Here is a 19,063-nt window from a genome sequence, read left to right on the forward strand (position 1 = left end):
CCAGGAATTTATTCTAGGAAAATAACCACAAATTCACACAAATGAGTGTGCAAAAAAGAGCAGCTTAAATGCTTATCAATAAATTGTTAAAAATTAATTATGGTACCTAAACAGAGTGGAATGTATTATCCATTCATTAGAAATGACTATTTTAATCTGTTATTTTTCACCCCAAAAGATGCCTACAGCCTACTGTTAAGTGTGTATGTGCACATACACAAATCATATTGCAGCGTAGCATGTTTATGTAGCATTCTGTCGGTGTAGATATGTATACTCTGTGCGTAGCGATGCTTGTTAACATGTGAGTGAGAAGATTTCAGTTGACAATTACAAAAACTCACAAGACTGTTTTAATTCTGGAAAATACAGCAACAGGAAGGGTATATAAGGAACTGGTAATAGTGGTTATCTCTAGATAAAGAGAGGAACTGAGTGATAGAAGTGGGAGAAAGACTTATACCCTATTGTGCCTATTGCATTTTAAAAAATCTTATGCATAAATTGCTTTTTCAAGTAAAAATTTAAAACAGAACTAAAACCATTCTGCCTTAGCAAGATTATCTAACTATTCTTGGTCCAGATAGTCAAAGAATTAGGATTCTATAAAACTTAGACCATCAGTTTTCAAAGAACTTGAATTAAGAATGGGTTACTACTTCCTTATTTGACAGTTTCTCCAAGAAACTCAGAACCATATTTATGACTCCGCAAATAAGGAAATGAGCAAAACTGAGTTAACATAACATTAACCTTTAACATAGCAATAATTTTGTGTTTGTATTTACCTGCATATGGAGAGACATTTAGATGTGCTTTGGAATTATTAGACTGTCATTTTTTTATTTTAATTAAGACTGTTGTGTCATTTTAAGAAGAAAGAGGTTAGAGATGCTTAATCCTGCTGCTAGTTTTGACTAGATTGATTTTCTAGGAATCATCTTCTGAAATATATTTAAAGTAAAATAAAATAATTTTTGAAAATATCTTTTCTTCCTAATGTGTACTATTAAGTGACATTCAATACATCAAACATTTACTTAGTAATATCATAATGGATATCTAATAAAAATACTTTTGATCTGCATTTTTGAAATTATTCTTTCACCTTTTCCAGAATTTTCCAATGAGAAAAGTGCCCTGTAAGAAAGATGCTGTCTCAGGTTCATTCTTTGCTAGAGACAATACTGCAAACTTCCTTCACTGGTGTAGGCACATTGGGGTTGATGAGACTTACCTCTTTGAATCTGAAGGTTTAGGTAAGTGTTGTTGTTATCATTGTGTTTAATGTTTATTAGGGTAATTTTGTATGCCTCACATCTAATTTTTTTTTCCCCAAATAAGGACTCAAATTCCATATCTCATTTTCTTAGAAAAATTTATACTTTAAATATATGTAAAACAATTGGAGAATCAGATTCTAAACCATATATATTAGGCTTTTCATTTATAGTTAAAGATCTCATATATTTAGAATGCTGTAGAAATATTTTACTTCCTAAATGAGTTGGTCAAGGGAAGGTTTTGGACTAATCCTTTACTAATGAATCTTTTCATTCAGAATTATTCTACAAAGTCTAAATTATTAGTAATTTCTTTTTAACTGAATAATTATAGAAATAACAGAAGGCCAAATAGTTTATGCTCATGGTGGTATTTAGATTTACCTTATACACAGTAGCTGACAAATTGATTATCTAAGTGGATTCATGTTTTTGACAATTCATTTTAAAAAGTCAGGTTCTACTGAAGAATTACTGACATATTGTCTCATGTACTTTAAGTTAGTAGAAGCATTTGTGTGGACTAAAGTGTTAGGTATCTTAGATACCTAAGTTTTAGATTACTATATGTATATATTTCCTCAAAACATTTGTATATGTATATACATACACATATAGAATTGATAATGTTTTGATAGCAACAGTAGTGTACTACGGGTTGGCGGGGGTCATGGGTGTAGTAATGTGCCCTGGTAGAGACAAGTATTTTATCGCTGACATTGTTTAGAATTGCTGGTTCACGGTGATAATAAAAAACAAACCAATTTTTAGACGGTTTTATTATTGTTTTAAAATTCTCTGAACTTAAAAAAAAAAGGAGTAACTAGTTCCACTACCTTAAGCAAAGACTCAGGCTATTAGGTAACCATCTGTTCATAGTTTCATATCAAACATAAACTGAGAAAATAAACTAAAAAAAGAACAAAATAAATTCTCTCACTGTGCACACCCTTGTTGCCTGCACATAGGGTAGGCTGCTCCCACTGCTACCCATTTGATATGTCTCTGGATATTCCTATTCACTGTACAATTAAAAAAAAATGTAATGAGTTACTATTTTACCCCCATTTTCACCCTGCTTTAATCCAGGTGTGCTGATTGTTATTGACAATGAGGTTGATTTAATGTCCTATACAGCTTATAGAGATCAAGGGGAAGAGGACATGCTTTGAAGTCTCTACTTTCTAATTTTTGTTTCTGAAAGGATATAAAATTGTATGTTTCTCATTCTAAGTAGATGGCATCTTCTGACTGTCCTGAAGGTCAGTATAAGACTAAATAAAGCACTGCCAGTAACATTAATTCATTTCTAGGCATTGAACTGATGACCTAATGTTTTTACTTTCTAAAAGTTTCAGAGATAAGACTCTTAATTTTTTACATTTTGCTAGGGAAAACAATTAAAAAAGCAAACATGCTATTTTAAGGTACTTAAGTGTTTAGAGAAACAAGTTTAATAAAAATTGCAGGACAAATTCCTTTTGGTATGAATTTTAAATTAAAATAAGGCCTTGCTATTGCTTTGGAAGAGTATACTTTGTGCTTGGGTTATATAATAGATAATATTCATAAATCCAAGAACAATTGCCATTTCCATTGGGGAAGTGAGTATGCATATTATTCATCACATATACCATTATTCTGTTAGGGTTCAGAAGTTTCCTAATGTTTTTAACTCTAAGGACAAGAAAAGAAAGGTAGATGATCCACAACTACCGTATTGGTGCATTTAGCTGAGTTCTAATGGTCAGGGTTTTTGTTTCTCTGACTTTGTTTTTCATTAAGGATCTTTGAACCATTAGGTTAACATTTGGGTTCCTTTAAAAAAAAAATCAAACAAAATTTTCTAATGTGCTAAAGTATACAGAACAAAACTTAGCATCTTAACCATTTTAAGCATAATAGGTTTTGTTGATAGCATTTAAAAAAATTGATATGTACTTCATGTAACATAAAGTTCTTCATTTCAAAATGTACACTTAACTGGTTTTTAGTACATTCACTGTGTGATGCAACACTCACCACCAATTAATTCCAGAACATTTCCATCATTCACAAAAGAAAACTCATAGCTATTAACAAGTAGTCCCAGTTACTGCCTACCGTCGTCTTCTGGCAACCACTAATCTACTTTCTTTCTCTATCGATTTGCATATTGTGGACATTTTGTATAAATAGAACCATACATATGTGGCTTTTTGTGTCTGGCTTTTTTTTTCATTTAACATGTTTCATTTATGTTGTAGCATTCAACAGTACTTCATTCCTTTTTGTGGCTGAATGATATTCTATGTGTGGATATACTGCATTGTTTAAAATACATTATCATCTGATAGACATTTTGATTGTTTTTTCTTTTTGGTCATTATGAATAATGCTGCTATGTATATTTGTATGCAAGTTTTTGAGTGAATGTATGTTTTTAATTCTCTCAGGGATATACCAAAAGTGGAATTGTTGAATCACATAGTAATTCTATGTTTATCTTTTTGAGGAACTACCAAACTTTTCACAGTGACTGCACCATTTTACATTCCCACTGGTGAAACACACCTTCATATCTTGTTATTTATTTGTTTTTTATGACTATCCTAGTGGAGATGTGAAGTGGCGGCTTATTATGGTTCTGATTCGCATTTCCTTAATGACCAATGATATTGGCCATCTTTTCATGGCTTATTGACCTTTTATTTGTCTTCTTTGGAGAAATCTTTATTCAAATCTTTTGCTCATTTTGGGGGGGGGGGTCTTTTATCTTTTTTGGTTGCCTTGTAAGAGTTCTTTATTTATTCTGAATAATAGGCCCTTATCAAATACATGATTTGCAAATATTTTCACCCAGTCTTTGGGTTGCCTTTCACTGTCTTGATAGTATCCTTTGATTCATGAAAGTTTTTATTTTGATTAAGTTCAGTTAATCTTTTCTTTGATTACTTGTGCTTTTGGTGTCATATTTAAAATACTATGGCCTAATCCAGGGCCACACAGATTTTCACCTCTTATTCCTTCTAAGAGTTTTATAGTTTTAGCCTTTATCTTTAGGTCTTTGATGCATTTTGAGTTATCTTTTGTATATGTTGTGAAGTAAGGGTCTAAATTCATTCTTTTGCATGTAGACATCCATTTGTGCTAGCACCATTTGTTGAAAAAACTGTTCTTTTCCTTATTGTGTTGTCTTGCCACTGTTTTTGAAAATCAACTGAACATAAATGTCTGGATTTATTTCTGGACACTCAGTTCCATTCCACTGGTCTATATGTCTATCCTTATGCCAGTAACACATTGTCTTGCTTAACTGTAGCTTTGTAGTAAGTTTTGAAATTGGGAAATGTGAGTCTTCCAACTTTGTTTTTATTCTGGCTATTCTGTCTTACAATTCTATGTGAATTTTATCAGCTTATCCATTTCTTTAAAAAAGGCTATTGGAATTTTGATAGGGATTGCATTGAATCTGTAGGTCAGTTTTGGAGAGTATTGTCATCTTAACAGTATTATGTCTTCCAATCCATGAACACAGGATGTCTTTCCATTTATTTGTATCTTCTTTCAACAATATTTTGTACTTTTCAGTAAACAAGTCATACAATTCTTTGATTAAGTTTATTCCTAAGTACTTTATTTTTCTTGAAGCATTGCAAACTGAATTATTTTTAAATTACATTTTCAGATTGTTTATTTCTAGTATGTAAAGTGAAATGATTTTTGTATACTCATCTTGTATCCTGCAACTTTGCTGAACCTGCTTGTTTGCCTTTTTTTTTTTTTAATAAATTCCTTAGGGATTTTAGGTGCAAAGGACAATGTCATCTGTGAATACAGATAGTTTTTCTTCTTCCTTTCCCATATGGATGCCTTTTATTTGTTTTTCTTGCCTACATGCCCTGCCTAGAACCTCCAGTACAATTCCAAATAGAAGAGGAGAGTGTGGACATCCTCATCTTCTCCCTATTCTTAGGAGGAAGATTCTAAGTCTTTTACCATTAAGAATGATGTTAACTATGGATTTTTCAAAGATGTACATTTTCAGATTTATAAAGTTTCCTTCTATTCCTAGTTTGTTGAGTCTTTTCTTCTCCTCCTCCTCCTTCTTCTAATTCTTCTCAAGTAAAGGGTATTGGGTTTTGTCAAATTCTTTTTCTGTGACTACTGAGATAATTGTGTGTTTCTTTTATTTTATTAATATGGTGCATTATATTGGTTGATTTTCATATGTTCAACCAACTTTGCATTCTTGGGATAAATCCCACTTGCTCCAGGATTTAGTTTGTCAGGATTGCATTGAAGATTTTTGTATCTATATTCGTAAAAGATACTGGTCTTTAGTTTTCTTGTGATGTATTTGACTTTGGTATCAGGGTAATATTGACCTCATAGAATGAGTTAGGAAGTGCTCCTTCTTTTCTGTTTTTGAAAAAGTTTGAGAAGGTCATTAACACATAGTCCTAAGCTAAAGAGAGTTTAGAATAAAATTGAAGTGATATATCTCTTAATATCTCTTATTGAGAGATCTGAAATATAATAACTTAATGTTACTAAGATCTTAGGTGTTTAGACCTAAAATGCTACAAATTTGGGTACATGGTAAGTTTTCATCTTCTTCTTGTTAGCCAGTTTTTTAAAAATTTATGGAAGATGATAATATGTAGAGAAAATAAAAATGTCTTTTCTAAGTCTCCATACAAGTAAACCTAGTGTCTTCATTATTCTTTTCTTTTACCTCTTCCATGCCAGAAATACATTTCCCTATTTAATTTTGCCCTTTAAAATATGTGGTCTTATTTTCTCACAGTTTTGCACAAAGACCCAAGACAGGTGTATCTTTGTCTTCTAGAAATTGGTCGAATTGTGTCAAGGTATGCATTCACATTATTTCAGAACTTCAATGTTACAAACTTTTTAAAAACTACTTTATTTTAGATAGAACACTATTTTCTATAAATAAAAGAAAATACTTTTTAAAAAAAATGTTTATTTATTTATCTTGAAAGAGAGAGAAAGAGTGGGGAAAGAGCAGAGAGCGAAGGAAAGAGAGAATCCCAAGAAGGCTCCATGCTGTCAGCACATAGCCCAATGTGGGGCTTGAACTCCTGAGCTGTGAGATCATGACCCGAGCCCAAATCAAGAGTTGGATGCTTAACTGACTGAACCACCAGGCATCCCTAAAAGAAAAGAATTTTTGATTGAAATACCTTAATCTCTTATTTATTCTTCTTCTTCCTTTTTTTTTTATATTAACTTTGTTCTATTTGTGTGAGCTGTGTCATGTGTCAACATCTGCTCACCCACATACTTTACCTTCATTTAATATTAAACTGTAAAAGTAGTTACTTAAAGTTTTTAGACTAAGAATAGGGTAAGAGCATGTAAAACTCTTAGCACTTCAAGGCAAGGCAAATCCTCTGGATACAAAGAGGGTCTGATAAGAAGGTGGAGGCTTGGTGTCCTCCATACCTGGCTCAGCCCCATCTTTACTCTCGAGCTGACTTTAACCGACTGAGCCACCCAGTCACCCTAACTCTCGAGCTGACTTTAAAGGTGACTGACTTTTGGGATCCCAGTTGAAATTTGGGAGCATCCAGTAGTACAAATATATACTATGATGTGATTATACCTTAAATTTTTGGCAGTCCATGTGACATTAAAAAGCATTTCCAGATATTCCAGTGAAACAACTGGTAGAAGAGAATCATAAGGACGTCACTTTAAAAATAAAACATAACCTATCATGATATGCAGGGAAGTGTTTGGGTCAGACTTTTCTTGAATAATGAGATCTCCTAATTGGTTTCCAGATATGGGATTGAGCCGCCAGTATTAGTAAAACTTGAGAAAGAAATTGAACTGGAAGAGACCTTACTTAATACTTCTGGGCCTGAAGATTCCATTAGCATTCCGAAATCATGCTGTCAGCATGAAGAACTGCATGAAGCTGTAAGTAATCACTCTATTTTCTCTCTCAACTATGATATGTCAAAGTCTCATAGTTTGCCACAGGTGATGTTCCATTTAAAAGAAAATGTTTCTTATTCAGAACATACACCAGTACTAATTTCCATTCCCTGGTGAATTTAGGGCACTATCTGTTAAAGGTAATTTGTTGTTTCTTGTTTAAGATAAGGGATGGATGTGTAGTTGAGAAGTGGAGAGGCAAATAGGCTGGAATCCACCATGAAGGGTACTGTAGGCCAAAGAATGTATTAATTCTTGTTTAAAACATGTTACTATTATAATATGCTTTGCAAATTATGAGGATTACTCTCATGGTCATGTAGAGATTATATTGGTTTTATTGTAATAATCCAGATGTAAGATGATGAGAACCTAAACTCAAGCAGCAGTAGTGAAGGTGAAGCAGAATGAACAATTATAGGACATATTTAGAGGTAGAATTGAAGGAATCCTAATTCTGATGAGGGAGAAAATCTAGGGTGATTTCCAAGGTTTCTATGTAAATGGTATACTGATACTTGAAGAATATAGGAGGAAAAGCTGTGGGAGCAAATTGATGGGGTTTTTGTGAATGTTGCCCTGACAGAATATATGCAGACTTTTAGATAAGGGGTCTCAACTGGAAAGCCTTTTAACTTGACTTGTTCGTCATCATGTAGAAGTTAGAGCTGCAGTTGCTCAGGCTGGGTCTTGTGCAATGACTGTAGTCTAGTAAATGATGGAGGTGAACTGAGTAGCAAACATTTCTTTCTGCTTCCACTGTTGCTTAGAATTATGGTCTTTTTCAGACTGTAGTATTTATGAAAGTGCTTAATGTACACAATTATTTAAGAAATAACGAATAAGGGGCGCCTGGGTGGCTCAGTCGGTTAAGCATCTGACTTCAGCTCAGGTCATGATCTCACAGTTTGTGAGTTTGAGCCCCATATCTGGGTCTGTGCTGGCAGCTCAGAGCCTGGAGCCTGCTTTGGATTCTGTGTCTCCGCCTCTCTCTGCCCCACCCCCGTTCACACTCTGTCTTTCTCAAAAATACATAAACATTAAAAAATTTTTTTAAAAAAGAAATAATGAATAAGTCATTACTAATAAACATTTAGAAAGTGTTGCTTTGATTGTTTTGTTTAATGTAATAAAAGTCTGTAGTAAGATATTTGGATATCCTTGCAAGACAGATTAAGAAAATGTCAACCTGAATACTCTTTACCAGGCCAAAATATATTTACCTACATGATATTATTGATTTATCTGATGACTGCCAATGTCAGTATGTTACACAGTGATAATGTAGTAGGTAAAAAGTAAAACATTTTCCATTTCATATAATTTAAAATAATGATAAAGAAGAAAACATTGGTAAAGTTTTAAAAAATGTTTATTTATTTTGAGAGAGAGAATGAGAAAGAGAGACAGACAGACAGAATCCCAAGCAGGCTCTGGTGCTGTTAGCACTGAGCCAAATGCAGGGCTTGATCTCACAAATTGTGAGATTATGACCTGAGCCGAAACCAAGAATTGGATGCTTAACCAACTGAGCCACCCAGGTGCCCCAAAATATTTTTTTACTAAATAGGAAGTACATTGTGTTAATTTCCCTATTATATAAAGATCATGCACAGTTTGATAAGAAAAACATTTCCAGAAGGTAAATGGGCAAAGATTGTTGTTCACACAAGAGAAAAATACAGTGTTGAAACTTGCTGATAATCAAGGAATTAAGACACACAATTTGCCTCATTAGTAAAATTTTTTAAAATTATGAAATCTGGTGCTGGTAAATTCTGGTAAAACTATACTTAGGAATTGCTACTTGTGATGGAAAATGATGTAAACTTTTGAAAAACAAGTTGACAAATGGATATCAAGAACCACAAAAGTGCTTCTCTTTCCTTTTTGTTGTAATTGAAGGGGAATAAAAAAGTAGAATGCATGAAAGTATTTATTGTGTTTATAATGGTGAGAAATTGGAAGCAATGTAAATATTCTCAAATAGGTCAATGGGTAGGTGAATTAGAATCATTATCATAACAGAATAATCATTGTATGTGATCCTTTGGAAGACTATATAGCAATAAGAAAAATATTTGTGAAAAGTACATAATCGATAGTAGAGTAGTACCTTTTAAAATTATTTTAATTTCATTAGCTGTTTCCTTTAGTGGTTTATTTTTTTATTTTACTTAAAAAAATTTTTTTTAACGTTTGTTTATTATTGAGAGACAGAGAGAGACAGAGCACGAGCGAGGGAGAGGCAGAGAAGGGGGAGACATAGAATCTGAAGCAGGCTCCAGGCTCTGAGCTCGTAGCACAGAGCCCAACGCGGGGCTCGAACTCATAAACCGTGAGAGCATGACCTGAGCCGAAGTTGGACATTAACCGATGGAGCCACCCAGGCACCCCGTCCTTTAGTGTTTTAATGTTAATTATGCAATAGATGAAATCAGAAGAGAACACTTCTTATCCATAGCTCATTTCTTTTAAGCTTATCCCTTTATTTAGATTGTGGATCAACGCTAATCTTTACTGCTGAATGCAAGTGGTATTTGGATATTTTCAAGAAAGTAGTGACTTTTCATGTTCACATTCTTGTGAAAACTAAAAAGGAACACATTTCTCCAAATATATATGTGCTACGTGAATACATTCAGTGTCCACCTATACATATGGGGTCTATAGAAATCTTGGGGTCAGGTTTAAAATAAGGAACAATTATCTGATTCATTATTTAGAGTGCTGCATTCAACTATAATTCTGTATGCCTATGAAACATTTATGGATAGAAAGTAGTGACTAAAAAAATACCTCCTTTTAGATTACTTTGGTTAACTAATGTGTAAATGGTTCTAATAATGGTAAATTCTTTACCCATACTTACTTTATTTTTAGCCATCTTATGCATGTACTATGTGTGTGCACATGTGCACATATACCAGGCTATGAACAAGATAAACTTAATTGAATGGCTTATGAAAATAAGTTCTATTTATGATCATATTATTTTGTTAAATGAATTATGTAGGGAGATAAATTCTGGACCCTTCTGATCAGGCTCTGGTGAATCCACCTGTGGCTATTCACGTTGGGTGGATAATGAAGACAATCATACATTTCTATTAGTGCTCAGCTAAATTGGGCATATCTGAAGAGATTTTGGTTTAACGTCATGCCTAAGTTCAATTAAATGAGTTTGTTTAGATATGCTGTGTGTGACAAGTAATTGAGAAAAATATTCATGGCCTTGCTTTTTCAAAAATGTAATTTTAGGAAAACAAACTATTTTCCATGGTGGCTGATATGCAACTTTTTTTCAATCAAACATATCTTAACAAATATTTTAATTTTTAATCAATTTATTACAATGTCCACGTTTTAAATATAAAATTCCTGAATTTCTTTTTATATTCCAGTTTTTGTAATTTTTTAGATGTTTACTGCAGGTAAAAATCTGTAAGCTCCCTGAGGGATAGAGGTAGGGATTTCTTTCCAACTCTCATCTCCTTAGCAGACTATTGAAACAAAGTGAGCACTTTTAGAAAAAATGCCTCTTGAATTGAATTCTTTAGAATCTCACCCTGTTTGGGTGAATAGATATAAATATGCCTCTACTTATTTCAAACAGTAACTTTGGAAGAATCTAGATATTTCCCTCCACTGTTAGCATGGTGTTAAGGAACAAGGGAGAATTCCTACTCAAGCTTTATCTGAGTGGCCTGTCTTTGATTTGACAACGATATATTAATCAAGGGCATAAAACAATTCAAGCTTAAAAATGAATTCATGTATTTCCTAATGTGTTGTAATGTGTTTTGAATTGACTTCACTGTTGTACACATTTTTAGAACTTCTCCAGTGGTCAGTGAAAGCACTAGGATCCTGATTGCACTTGGGCAGAGAGAGAGTGAGGGGGAGGGAAAGAGGTAGGGTGGGAGGGGGAGAGAGAGACTCAGGACTTCATCACTGGGGCAGCTGGGGGTGGCTCAGTCAGTAGAATATGTGACTCTTGATTTCAGGGTCCTAAGTTCGAGCCCCACGTTGGGTGTGGAGTCTACTTTAAAAAAAAAAAAAGACTGTCACTGACAGCTTTTATTAGATTAGTTAATGTCTAATCTCAACAGTTGTGAGGGCGCCTGGCTGGCTCAGTTGGTAGACCATGTGACTCTTGATCTTGGTATCATGAGTTCAAGCCTCAGGTTGGGTATAGAGGCTACTTAAAAAAAAAAAAAAAAACAAACATATCCCAATATATGTCAACAGGTAAAGGAGAGATAAATGGCTCAACTGTCTTTAAATTCTTATCTTTGAGTTTGATTTTCTTATCAAATAACCTTGCATTTTAATCTTAAATAAAATATTTTTTGTCACAAGCACTAAATTTTGTTTATTTTTAATCTTAGGTTAAACATATTGCTGAAGACCCTCCTTGTAGTTGTTCCCACCGATTTTCTATTGAGTACCTATCTGAAGGACGGTACCGACTTGGGGATAAGATACTCTTTATAAGAGTAAGTCCACCATTTACACTCTATTTACATACAGATCTTGTTTTGAAATTGGATTTATTGCTTTACCAAATTCCTTTTGCTTCTCTTTTAATTTTTAAAAAATTGGAATAGAGGGTGTTATTAATGGAAGAATTTTACTCTACAGGAAAAATACGGAATCCTTGCTTTCATGGGCGTATAATGAGTTTGGGTAGATATCTTGAACACAACAAACTCCTAACTACAAGATAGCTAAGACTACTCAGACATTGAATATAATTTTGGGGGGAAAATATTTGTATACTTTAGGTAATTTATTCCATTTTTGATATTTTCTAAAAAGGCATAATTTTCCATCATGAGAAGAAAAAAGCAAAACAATACATCTAGTAAGTTTCAATATCAGTCATAAGAAAAGGAAGTAGAAACACTGAAGCTTATAATACTGTATAGATTGGGTCTTAAGTGTAGAACCTTTTTGCATTGACACCGCATCAGTGCATATACCACCATCCTGATATGCATCTTCATTCCCTTCCTTCGCCCCATCTGCAACCCACAGGTGATTGGCCATCCCCTTTATTGGTAAAGAGAAGTTTCACCTGTTGAGCATTCTGTCTACTTCTGATACTAGACCTCTTTTATTCCCAATTTAGGAGTATAATATAAAAGTTTTTAAAAGATAATTTCACCATCCATATTTTCTGTTATTTCATATGTTATCATTACCCACAACCCACCCAACTCACATAGAAACACATCCAAGCATTTTCTACTTTTTAATTAGCTTTATTTTTTTTTAAGGCAGTCTGATACAGTGATGGTGCACAGAGCATGGTATTTAAGTTAAAATTTGCAGGGCAATCTCAAATAATTGAGAATATTTGCCTGCTGAATGGATAGGGGCCTGAAAATCAGCTGGGACTGTGCTGGCAGACCCAGGATGCATCTTGTCCACACAAAAACACCATTTGGGTTGGGCAGCCTGGTATGTTTGAGACCAGGCCAGGCTGTGTGATTTGAGACTATTTCCTCAATCTCTCAGAGCCAAAATTTTCTTGTATACAAAGAAGAAATGATAAATATATTTATAAATGATATAATATAGAATATATATTATGTAATATAATATAATACAATATAAATATATTTATAAATGATAAATTATATCAAAGTTTTTGAAATATTAAATTGCTAAAATGTACATGAAAGTAATTTATTTAAGTTGTAAACTACATGGGGCACCTGGGTGGCTCATTTGGTTAGGCATCCAACTTTGGCTCAGGTCATGATCTCACAGTTTGTGAGTTTGATCCCTGTGTCGGGCTCTGTGCTGACAGCTCAGAGCCTGGAGCCTGCTTTGGATTCTGTGTCTCCCTCTCTCTGTCCCTCCCCTGCTCATTCTCTCTCTCTCTCTCTCTCTCTCTCTCTCTCTCTCTCTCTCTCTCTCTCTCTCTCTCTCTCTCTCTCTCTCTCTCTCCCTCTCCCTCTCCCTCCCCCTCTCCCCTTCTTTCTCTCTCTCTCTCAAAAATAAATAAACATTAAAAAATTGAAGTACAAGTTTTAGTCATTTTTATCTTTCTCCCATAATTATTTTTTCTTTCTTATGATGCTTTCTGTAAGTCCTCACTTCTCTTCCAATCCTTCCATCTTTCTTCTCTCTTTTCTTCCTTCAATATTTCATTCTTTATTGAATAATATTGCCCTTGCACTTGTGTATATTTGTAATTTGGATTTTTGGATGCAAGTTATGTGCAAATATTTTTCTTACAAATTAGAAGACGTATATTGTTGCATGATTCAGTATGAATTAAATTGATTATTTTAATATTGTAAGGAATAGACTGTCAATTTATAGTGAAGCTGTTGGCAAGTACTCTGAATTTCATAGATCACAGATGTCACAAATTGTGACTGCTAATGAATTGTAACTGAACGTTTCAGTTTTACAGCTTTACTTTTTACTTTCTTTTGGGGGAAAGATGCTTCATGGAAAACACGTCATGGTCCGTGTTGGTGGAGGCTGGGATACTCTTCAAGGATTTTTGCTTAAATATGATCCCTGTCGCATATTGCAGTTTGCTACACTAGAACAAAAAATTCTAGCATTTCAAAAAGGAGTTGCTAATGAAAGTATACCTGATTCATCTGCCAGAACACCTCAGCTTCCTGAAATGAATCCTTTGTCAGCAGTTAGCATGTTTCAGAAACAAAAATCAAAACCTGGCACACCAGTTGGTATTCCAAGGAGCAAAGAAAAGCAGACATGTCCACCGGCTGAGCTGCTGCCAGCATCTTCCCCAAAAGGAGGGAATCTGGGCTCCGTGTCAGTCCGTCCTAAATTGCCAAATACTCCAGCAGTGTCTTCTCATCTTAAGCTCAAATCTTCAAAAGGCATAGTAAAGAAACCACCAGTGCCTTCAAACAATGCATCGTCTTCACTTCCTTCTTTAAATCCAGTAGGTAAAAGTACTTCCTCACCAGCTTCATCCAGAACTGCACCTAAATGCATCCCATCACCCAGTACTCCTAAGGTCAAGCTTACTATGGCCCAGAAGCCCAGAGATGTGCCTGAGTCTGCACTTTTGCCAAATAAATCTTCTGGAAAAACTGAACCAAAGCATTTGAAACACACTCATGTATCTTCCAGGGATAATGCAGTATCTCACTCAGCTGCACATTCAGATTCATCATCAAAGGGTCCAAAGCTCCCTAAAGCAAATATCCATGTAAGGCCTAAACCTTCCCCTTCATTCCATTCCCCTACAAAAGTTACAAAATCTAGTTCCAAAACTACAACCGCAGGTCTAGGAACAGGGTGTCAGCCATCTGATGGAGCCCCACAAGCAAGAGCAATGCCAACACAGAAACTTAAGTCAGCCTTGAATTTAAAGCAGCCACTCTCGGTATCCTCAGTTGTGCCTGCAAAAGCTGCACAGGAATCGAAAGATAAGAATATGGTTTCAGTTGCCAAAAAGCAGCCTCAAAATAAAAGTACATCCCAGAAGATAGGACCCAGCTCCTCGAAGTCCCCTGGCCGTACCCCACTGTCCATCGTGAGTCTTCCCCAGTCCTCAGTCAAGACACAGACTGTACCAAAGTCAGCACAGACTGCCACTAAGAGCCAGTATTTAGCTAAAGGGCTTCCAAAAAGTGCCAAAGCCCCAGCCTCAACCAGGAAACCACCCTCATCTGGCAAGGAAGCAGTTGGCGGCGATAAAAAACATACTGCAAAGAAAAAGGAAGATGATGACCATTATTTTGTTATGACTGGAAGTAAGAAACCTAGAAAGTAAACACAAATGTGTCATTTGAAGAAAACAGGAAAGTCAAAGAGTGAATGTATTAGCATCACATCTTAAAAATTTCTCCTGTTTGTCCAAATAGGTTCAGACATTAGGCACAGTAAGATGGGGGTTGGAGGTTGGGGATGGAGGTGGAAGGTGCATCAGAATTCACATTTCTGAATTCACCAGAAGGTACCCTTTTGAGGCGGACAGTTGTAAAATTGCTATAAGGTTCTTATTAATAATAGACATTTATATGATTTTCAATTCATAGCATCTTTGTTAATGTCTGCCCTTTAAGGGAAATGTAGAGTTAAATAACACTACTAGAGTTATAATTATAGTTGCTATATTTTTAAATGTGTATTAAATATGGAGGTTACATACTGGCTAATGGCAACAGTGGTGCTCTAAATATTAATTATTGCATCTTAAAATTAGCAACGGTTTGGCATTTTTCTTACAAAAGGCACCTAATTTAATTGTTTGATCAGGATTGCCTGACTGAACAATACTAAGTACCAGTGGCTGCTGCTGTTGATTAGCTGGACGTTATTCTAGGGTTGGTAGAATCCTATTACTTAAAATTTTTCAAGCTTTCCAAATCAGGTTTTTGATTTTTGACTGGCTTATTTTAATATTGGTAATATTTTATTATATTTTTGGTAAAAAATTTGTAATATTTTTGGTAAAAAAACACAAAATATTGAAATATAAACTGAAATTTGGTAAAAAAACAAGACATTATAAAATGTACACCTCTTTTAGATGGGTGTTGTGCAATGTGAAAGGGGAAACTGATTTAGTAACTTTTAGCATATTAAAAATATTTTTATTATAGTTTCCTATGAGTGCAGATACGAATTTTTACTTTAACATAATGTTTTAACATCAGAATTATGTTTTAACAGCCTTAAAATTAAGGTTTTATTAAAGAATCTTATGGTGGTGCTATATAAAAATTCTCTCATGTGATTGTTATTTTTCTTTAGATAGCACAATGCCAATTTTAAGTAGATCCTTTCAATTACATTATTATTATTTTTTTAATAATGTCATGCTGCTTTCAGTTTTTCAATGGCAAGTGGACAGTACCTATGCGGCATTTTGGGCTCTGTAAGCAGATTCTCCAAGGAACATATCCACATCATGTAATGACCGCATAGGTTCCATTGATCTAAGATAAATGTAAATAATTTTTCAAGGGATTGTGACTATTTAAAAAAGTATTAATGTACTTTCAGAAGTTTGGGGGGTGTGCTTATGAACTTTATAGTGTTATCAGTTATCATAGGTTATTGTTTTCAAAATTGTGGTTTGTATTTCCCTATTTTAAGCTAGAATGTGTTGTCTAAAGAAAAATAATGGTTTATACAAAGGTGCAATTATAAGATAAGCATCTTAAGTTGACTACTAACATTCTACAGATTATAAAGCAAGAAAACTTTGTATAAAATGAAGTGACCTTTTGTCTGAGGAATATAGTTAAAATCAGAGATATATGCCGGCTCGTTTTTGGAATAATTGATGTTTCTCTTCTTACAAGAGACAGTCACCAAATATTTGGTTTCGTTCTGTTGCTCTGGGCCTTGAGAGGGAATATTTACGTCTTTGGAAAGTGAAATCAAGTTCAAGAAGTGCTGGAAGCTTTACATTTTTAGTGATCAGAAATATTTAATGTATCTGTCAACGAGGAAGAGTTTTACCTTCAAGAAGGAGTTTATTTCCTCATAAGATCAAAGAATTCTTCTCTATCAGTAACTTCTAGAACTTAAAAAAAATATGATACTACAACCAACCTATGAATCCAAGTAAATTTTACAGTATGTAAACAGTAACTTTTGTGTTGAGAGTAATCAGGAATAAAAGCATCCCACAGGCATCTGGCACAAATTCCAAGAATTTTGTTGTTGTTGTTAAATTGGAAGTTAATTTACAAATGGCCCTGTTCGTCATCAGTAGGGAATTTTTCCACTTATGTTCATGTTGAATGAATTTTTATTTATATATAGCTTACCCTTCCAACATAAAGATTTTTTAAAAAAAGCAACAGCTGAAAGATACTTTCTTCAAATATATTTTGAAATGCTTTTAAAGAACTGGTGTTTCTAATCATTTTCACAGTTTTTAAAATACAATACCGAAGGTGGAAAGTTTTCATTTCTTCTTACTCATAATACAAGGTTTTAAAAGATTTTTCATATTTCATATTTAATAAAATGAGTATTAAGCTTAAATTGTTAAAGCACCTGGCAGAAGAAATAGCATGTATTTTCAAAAAAGGATGGAATGAGTTTTTATTTTTCTTTGCTATAATTTGTTAACATGACTGATACATCAAACTAATCTTCAAAGGAAAATGAAATGCTGATCATTTTTAGATTGTTTGGGCTTACAGCAGTTGTTTAAGATTTATGTCTTCAAAATACCTTGATAAATTAAGTGACCTCTAACTTTCCTTTCCATATTGAGTTTACAATTCTTAATGGATAAGGGAAATTTTTTGAGAAAAAATTGCTCTTCCTTCTGTAATCTATTTATCTCTACTTGATTTTAAAATCTATTAGTCTTAAAGCCCTCAATGATAAGTGGTTATTATACATTTGTACATCCAGGTTCACATATGACTCCATTTGAATCCAAATTTGTGCACATTTTCTTGTGCAGCAGTGTTTGTATCAGATTTTAACTTATATTTTCTCAAGTATTAAAATTTAAACGTAAACGAGTTCTCCATTTGCTTTTATGTGTGTTGTGAATACATTCTGATCACTTGGTTCATGTGAGAAATCACATATATTAAGCACTCATAATCACATATATTAAGCACTCATAATTTGAGAATAGTTTTGATTTTATTGCTACTTAAACTGTCCTTTTTACACATATGAAATTCATTTCAGTACTCCCATGAGATTATAAGATTCTGCTGTTAAATAGCAGTATTTTTGTTCCCTAAGTTGCTGTATCTCCTAGAAGTTTGACTCAGTAAAGGCTAAACTCATATTTAATGATAACTGAGATAATAGAAATAATTTATTGTTTATTAAAGCACAGTTCTGTAGATTACACAAGTATTGTGTTAATGGAAGGCTACTGATAGGAGGAATTTCCAGTTCCTGGAATTCTGTTTTAATTACACACTCAGACACAGTGAGAATAGCCTTGAAATACTCATGTTTTTGTATATTCATGATCAGAGCAATTATAAAAACTAGTTCAATATGTGTTCAATATGTATTTCTTGTGATGTTCCTAAAAAGAAAACAAAAAAAATTCCACTTAGGCAAAATTCTTATATTTCCCTAACTATTTGTAAGGAAAACCTGTGTGTACAATTTTAAACTTAAAGTCATGAGATTATGAAATTTGGGGGAATATTAGGAAAACATTAAAAAACAATTACCAGTAAATCTGAGATTGTAAACTGATATTTTATAGTTGTTTTCCTATAAATACACTGTTTTATTCTGGCAAAAAAACCACAATACTTGATCTTGAAGAAATAATACATGCATGGATTTAGCAATAAGGTTGTTAACTATAGCACATGCTAATATTGTTATAGCCATAAAATAGAATACCATATAGTCATTAAAAATGAGGTTGACATTGCTTTGTCTTAGAAGAAGTATATATGGTGATGAAGTGGCTTGTTTTTTGCAAGACTGCTGTGATAAAACAATATATAGTTTTTCTTAATTTGCAGCATTCAGCCAGGGACAGCACAGTTCTTACTGCATGGTGTGATACCTGAGTTAATATCATTAACCTCTTGTGGATAGTCTCTTCGTGTTTCATATAATAAATTTTGTTTAATATGACCAACTTTCTTAAATGACTTTTGGTAAATTATCATACTGGAATGAGTGAATATAATAAATAGAATGGATTAATGTTGGAAATGTCTGTGGAGGACCTCTAGTGGTCAAATGTGATAGTATTGCTACACTTGTATCCACTCAAACACCTATTGAGTTGTGGAGCTAGAACGAAGGAATAAGGCAGTTATCACATTCAAGAGTCTTGGATTTACAAAGCACTTTGCAAGTCACAAAACAGTTAA

General features: G+C 33.7%; 1 protein-coding gene across 3 annotated transcripts in view; it reads left to right on the plus strand.

Annotated features, from left to right (window-relative positions):
- GAS2L3 (growth arrest specific 2 like 3) overlaps window positions 1-17,725 on the plus strand; it is a 40,267-nt gene extending 22,542 nt beyond the window's left edge. For all 3 annotated transcript variants that reach the window (XM_015070861.3, XM_053226651.1, XM_027071006.2), the window contains exons 5-9: window positions 1,118-1,259; window positions 6,073-6,136; window positions 7,076-7,214; window positions 11,624-11,731; window positions 13,693-17,725. In XM_015070861.3, coding sequence (XP_014926347.1) covers window positions 1,118-1,259; window positions 6,073-6,136; window positions 7,076-7,214; window positions 11,624-11,731; window positions 13,693-15,006 — 1,767 coding nt within the window. In that variant the 3' untranslated portion in view covers window positions 15,007-17,725. The remainder of the gene's footprint in view (window positions 1-1,117; window positions 1,260-6,072; window positions 6,137-7,075; window positions 7,215-11,623; window positions 11,732-13,692) is intronic.
- The last annotated feature ends 1,338 nt before the right edge of the window (window positions 17,726-19,063 follow it).

Source organism: Acinonyx jubatus, chromosome B4, assembly GCF_027475565.1.
Source record: "Acinonyx jubatus isolate Ajub_Pintada_27869175 chromosome B4, VMU_Ajub_asm_v1.0, whole genome shotgun sequence".
Lineage (NCBI taxonomy): Eukaryota > Metazoa > Chordata > Mammalia > Carnivora > Felidae > Acinonyx > Acinonyx jubatus.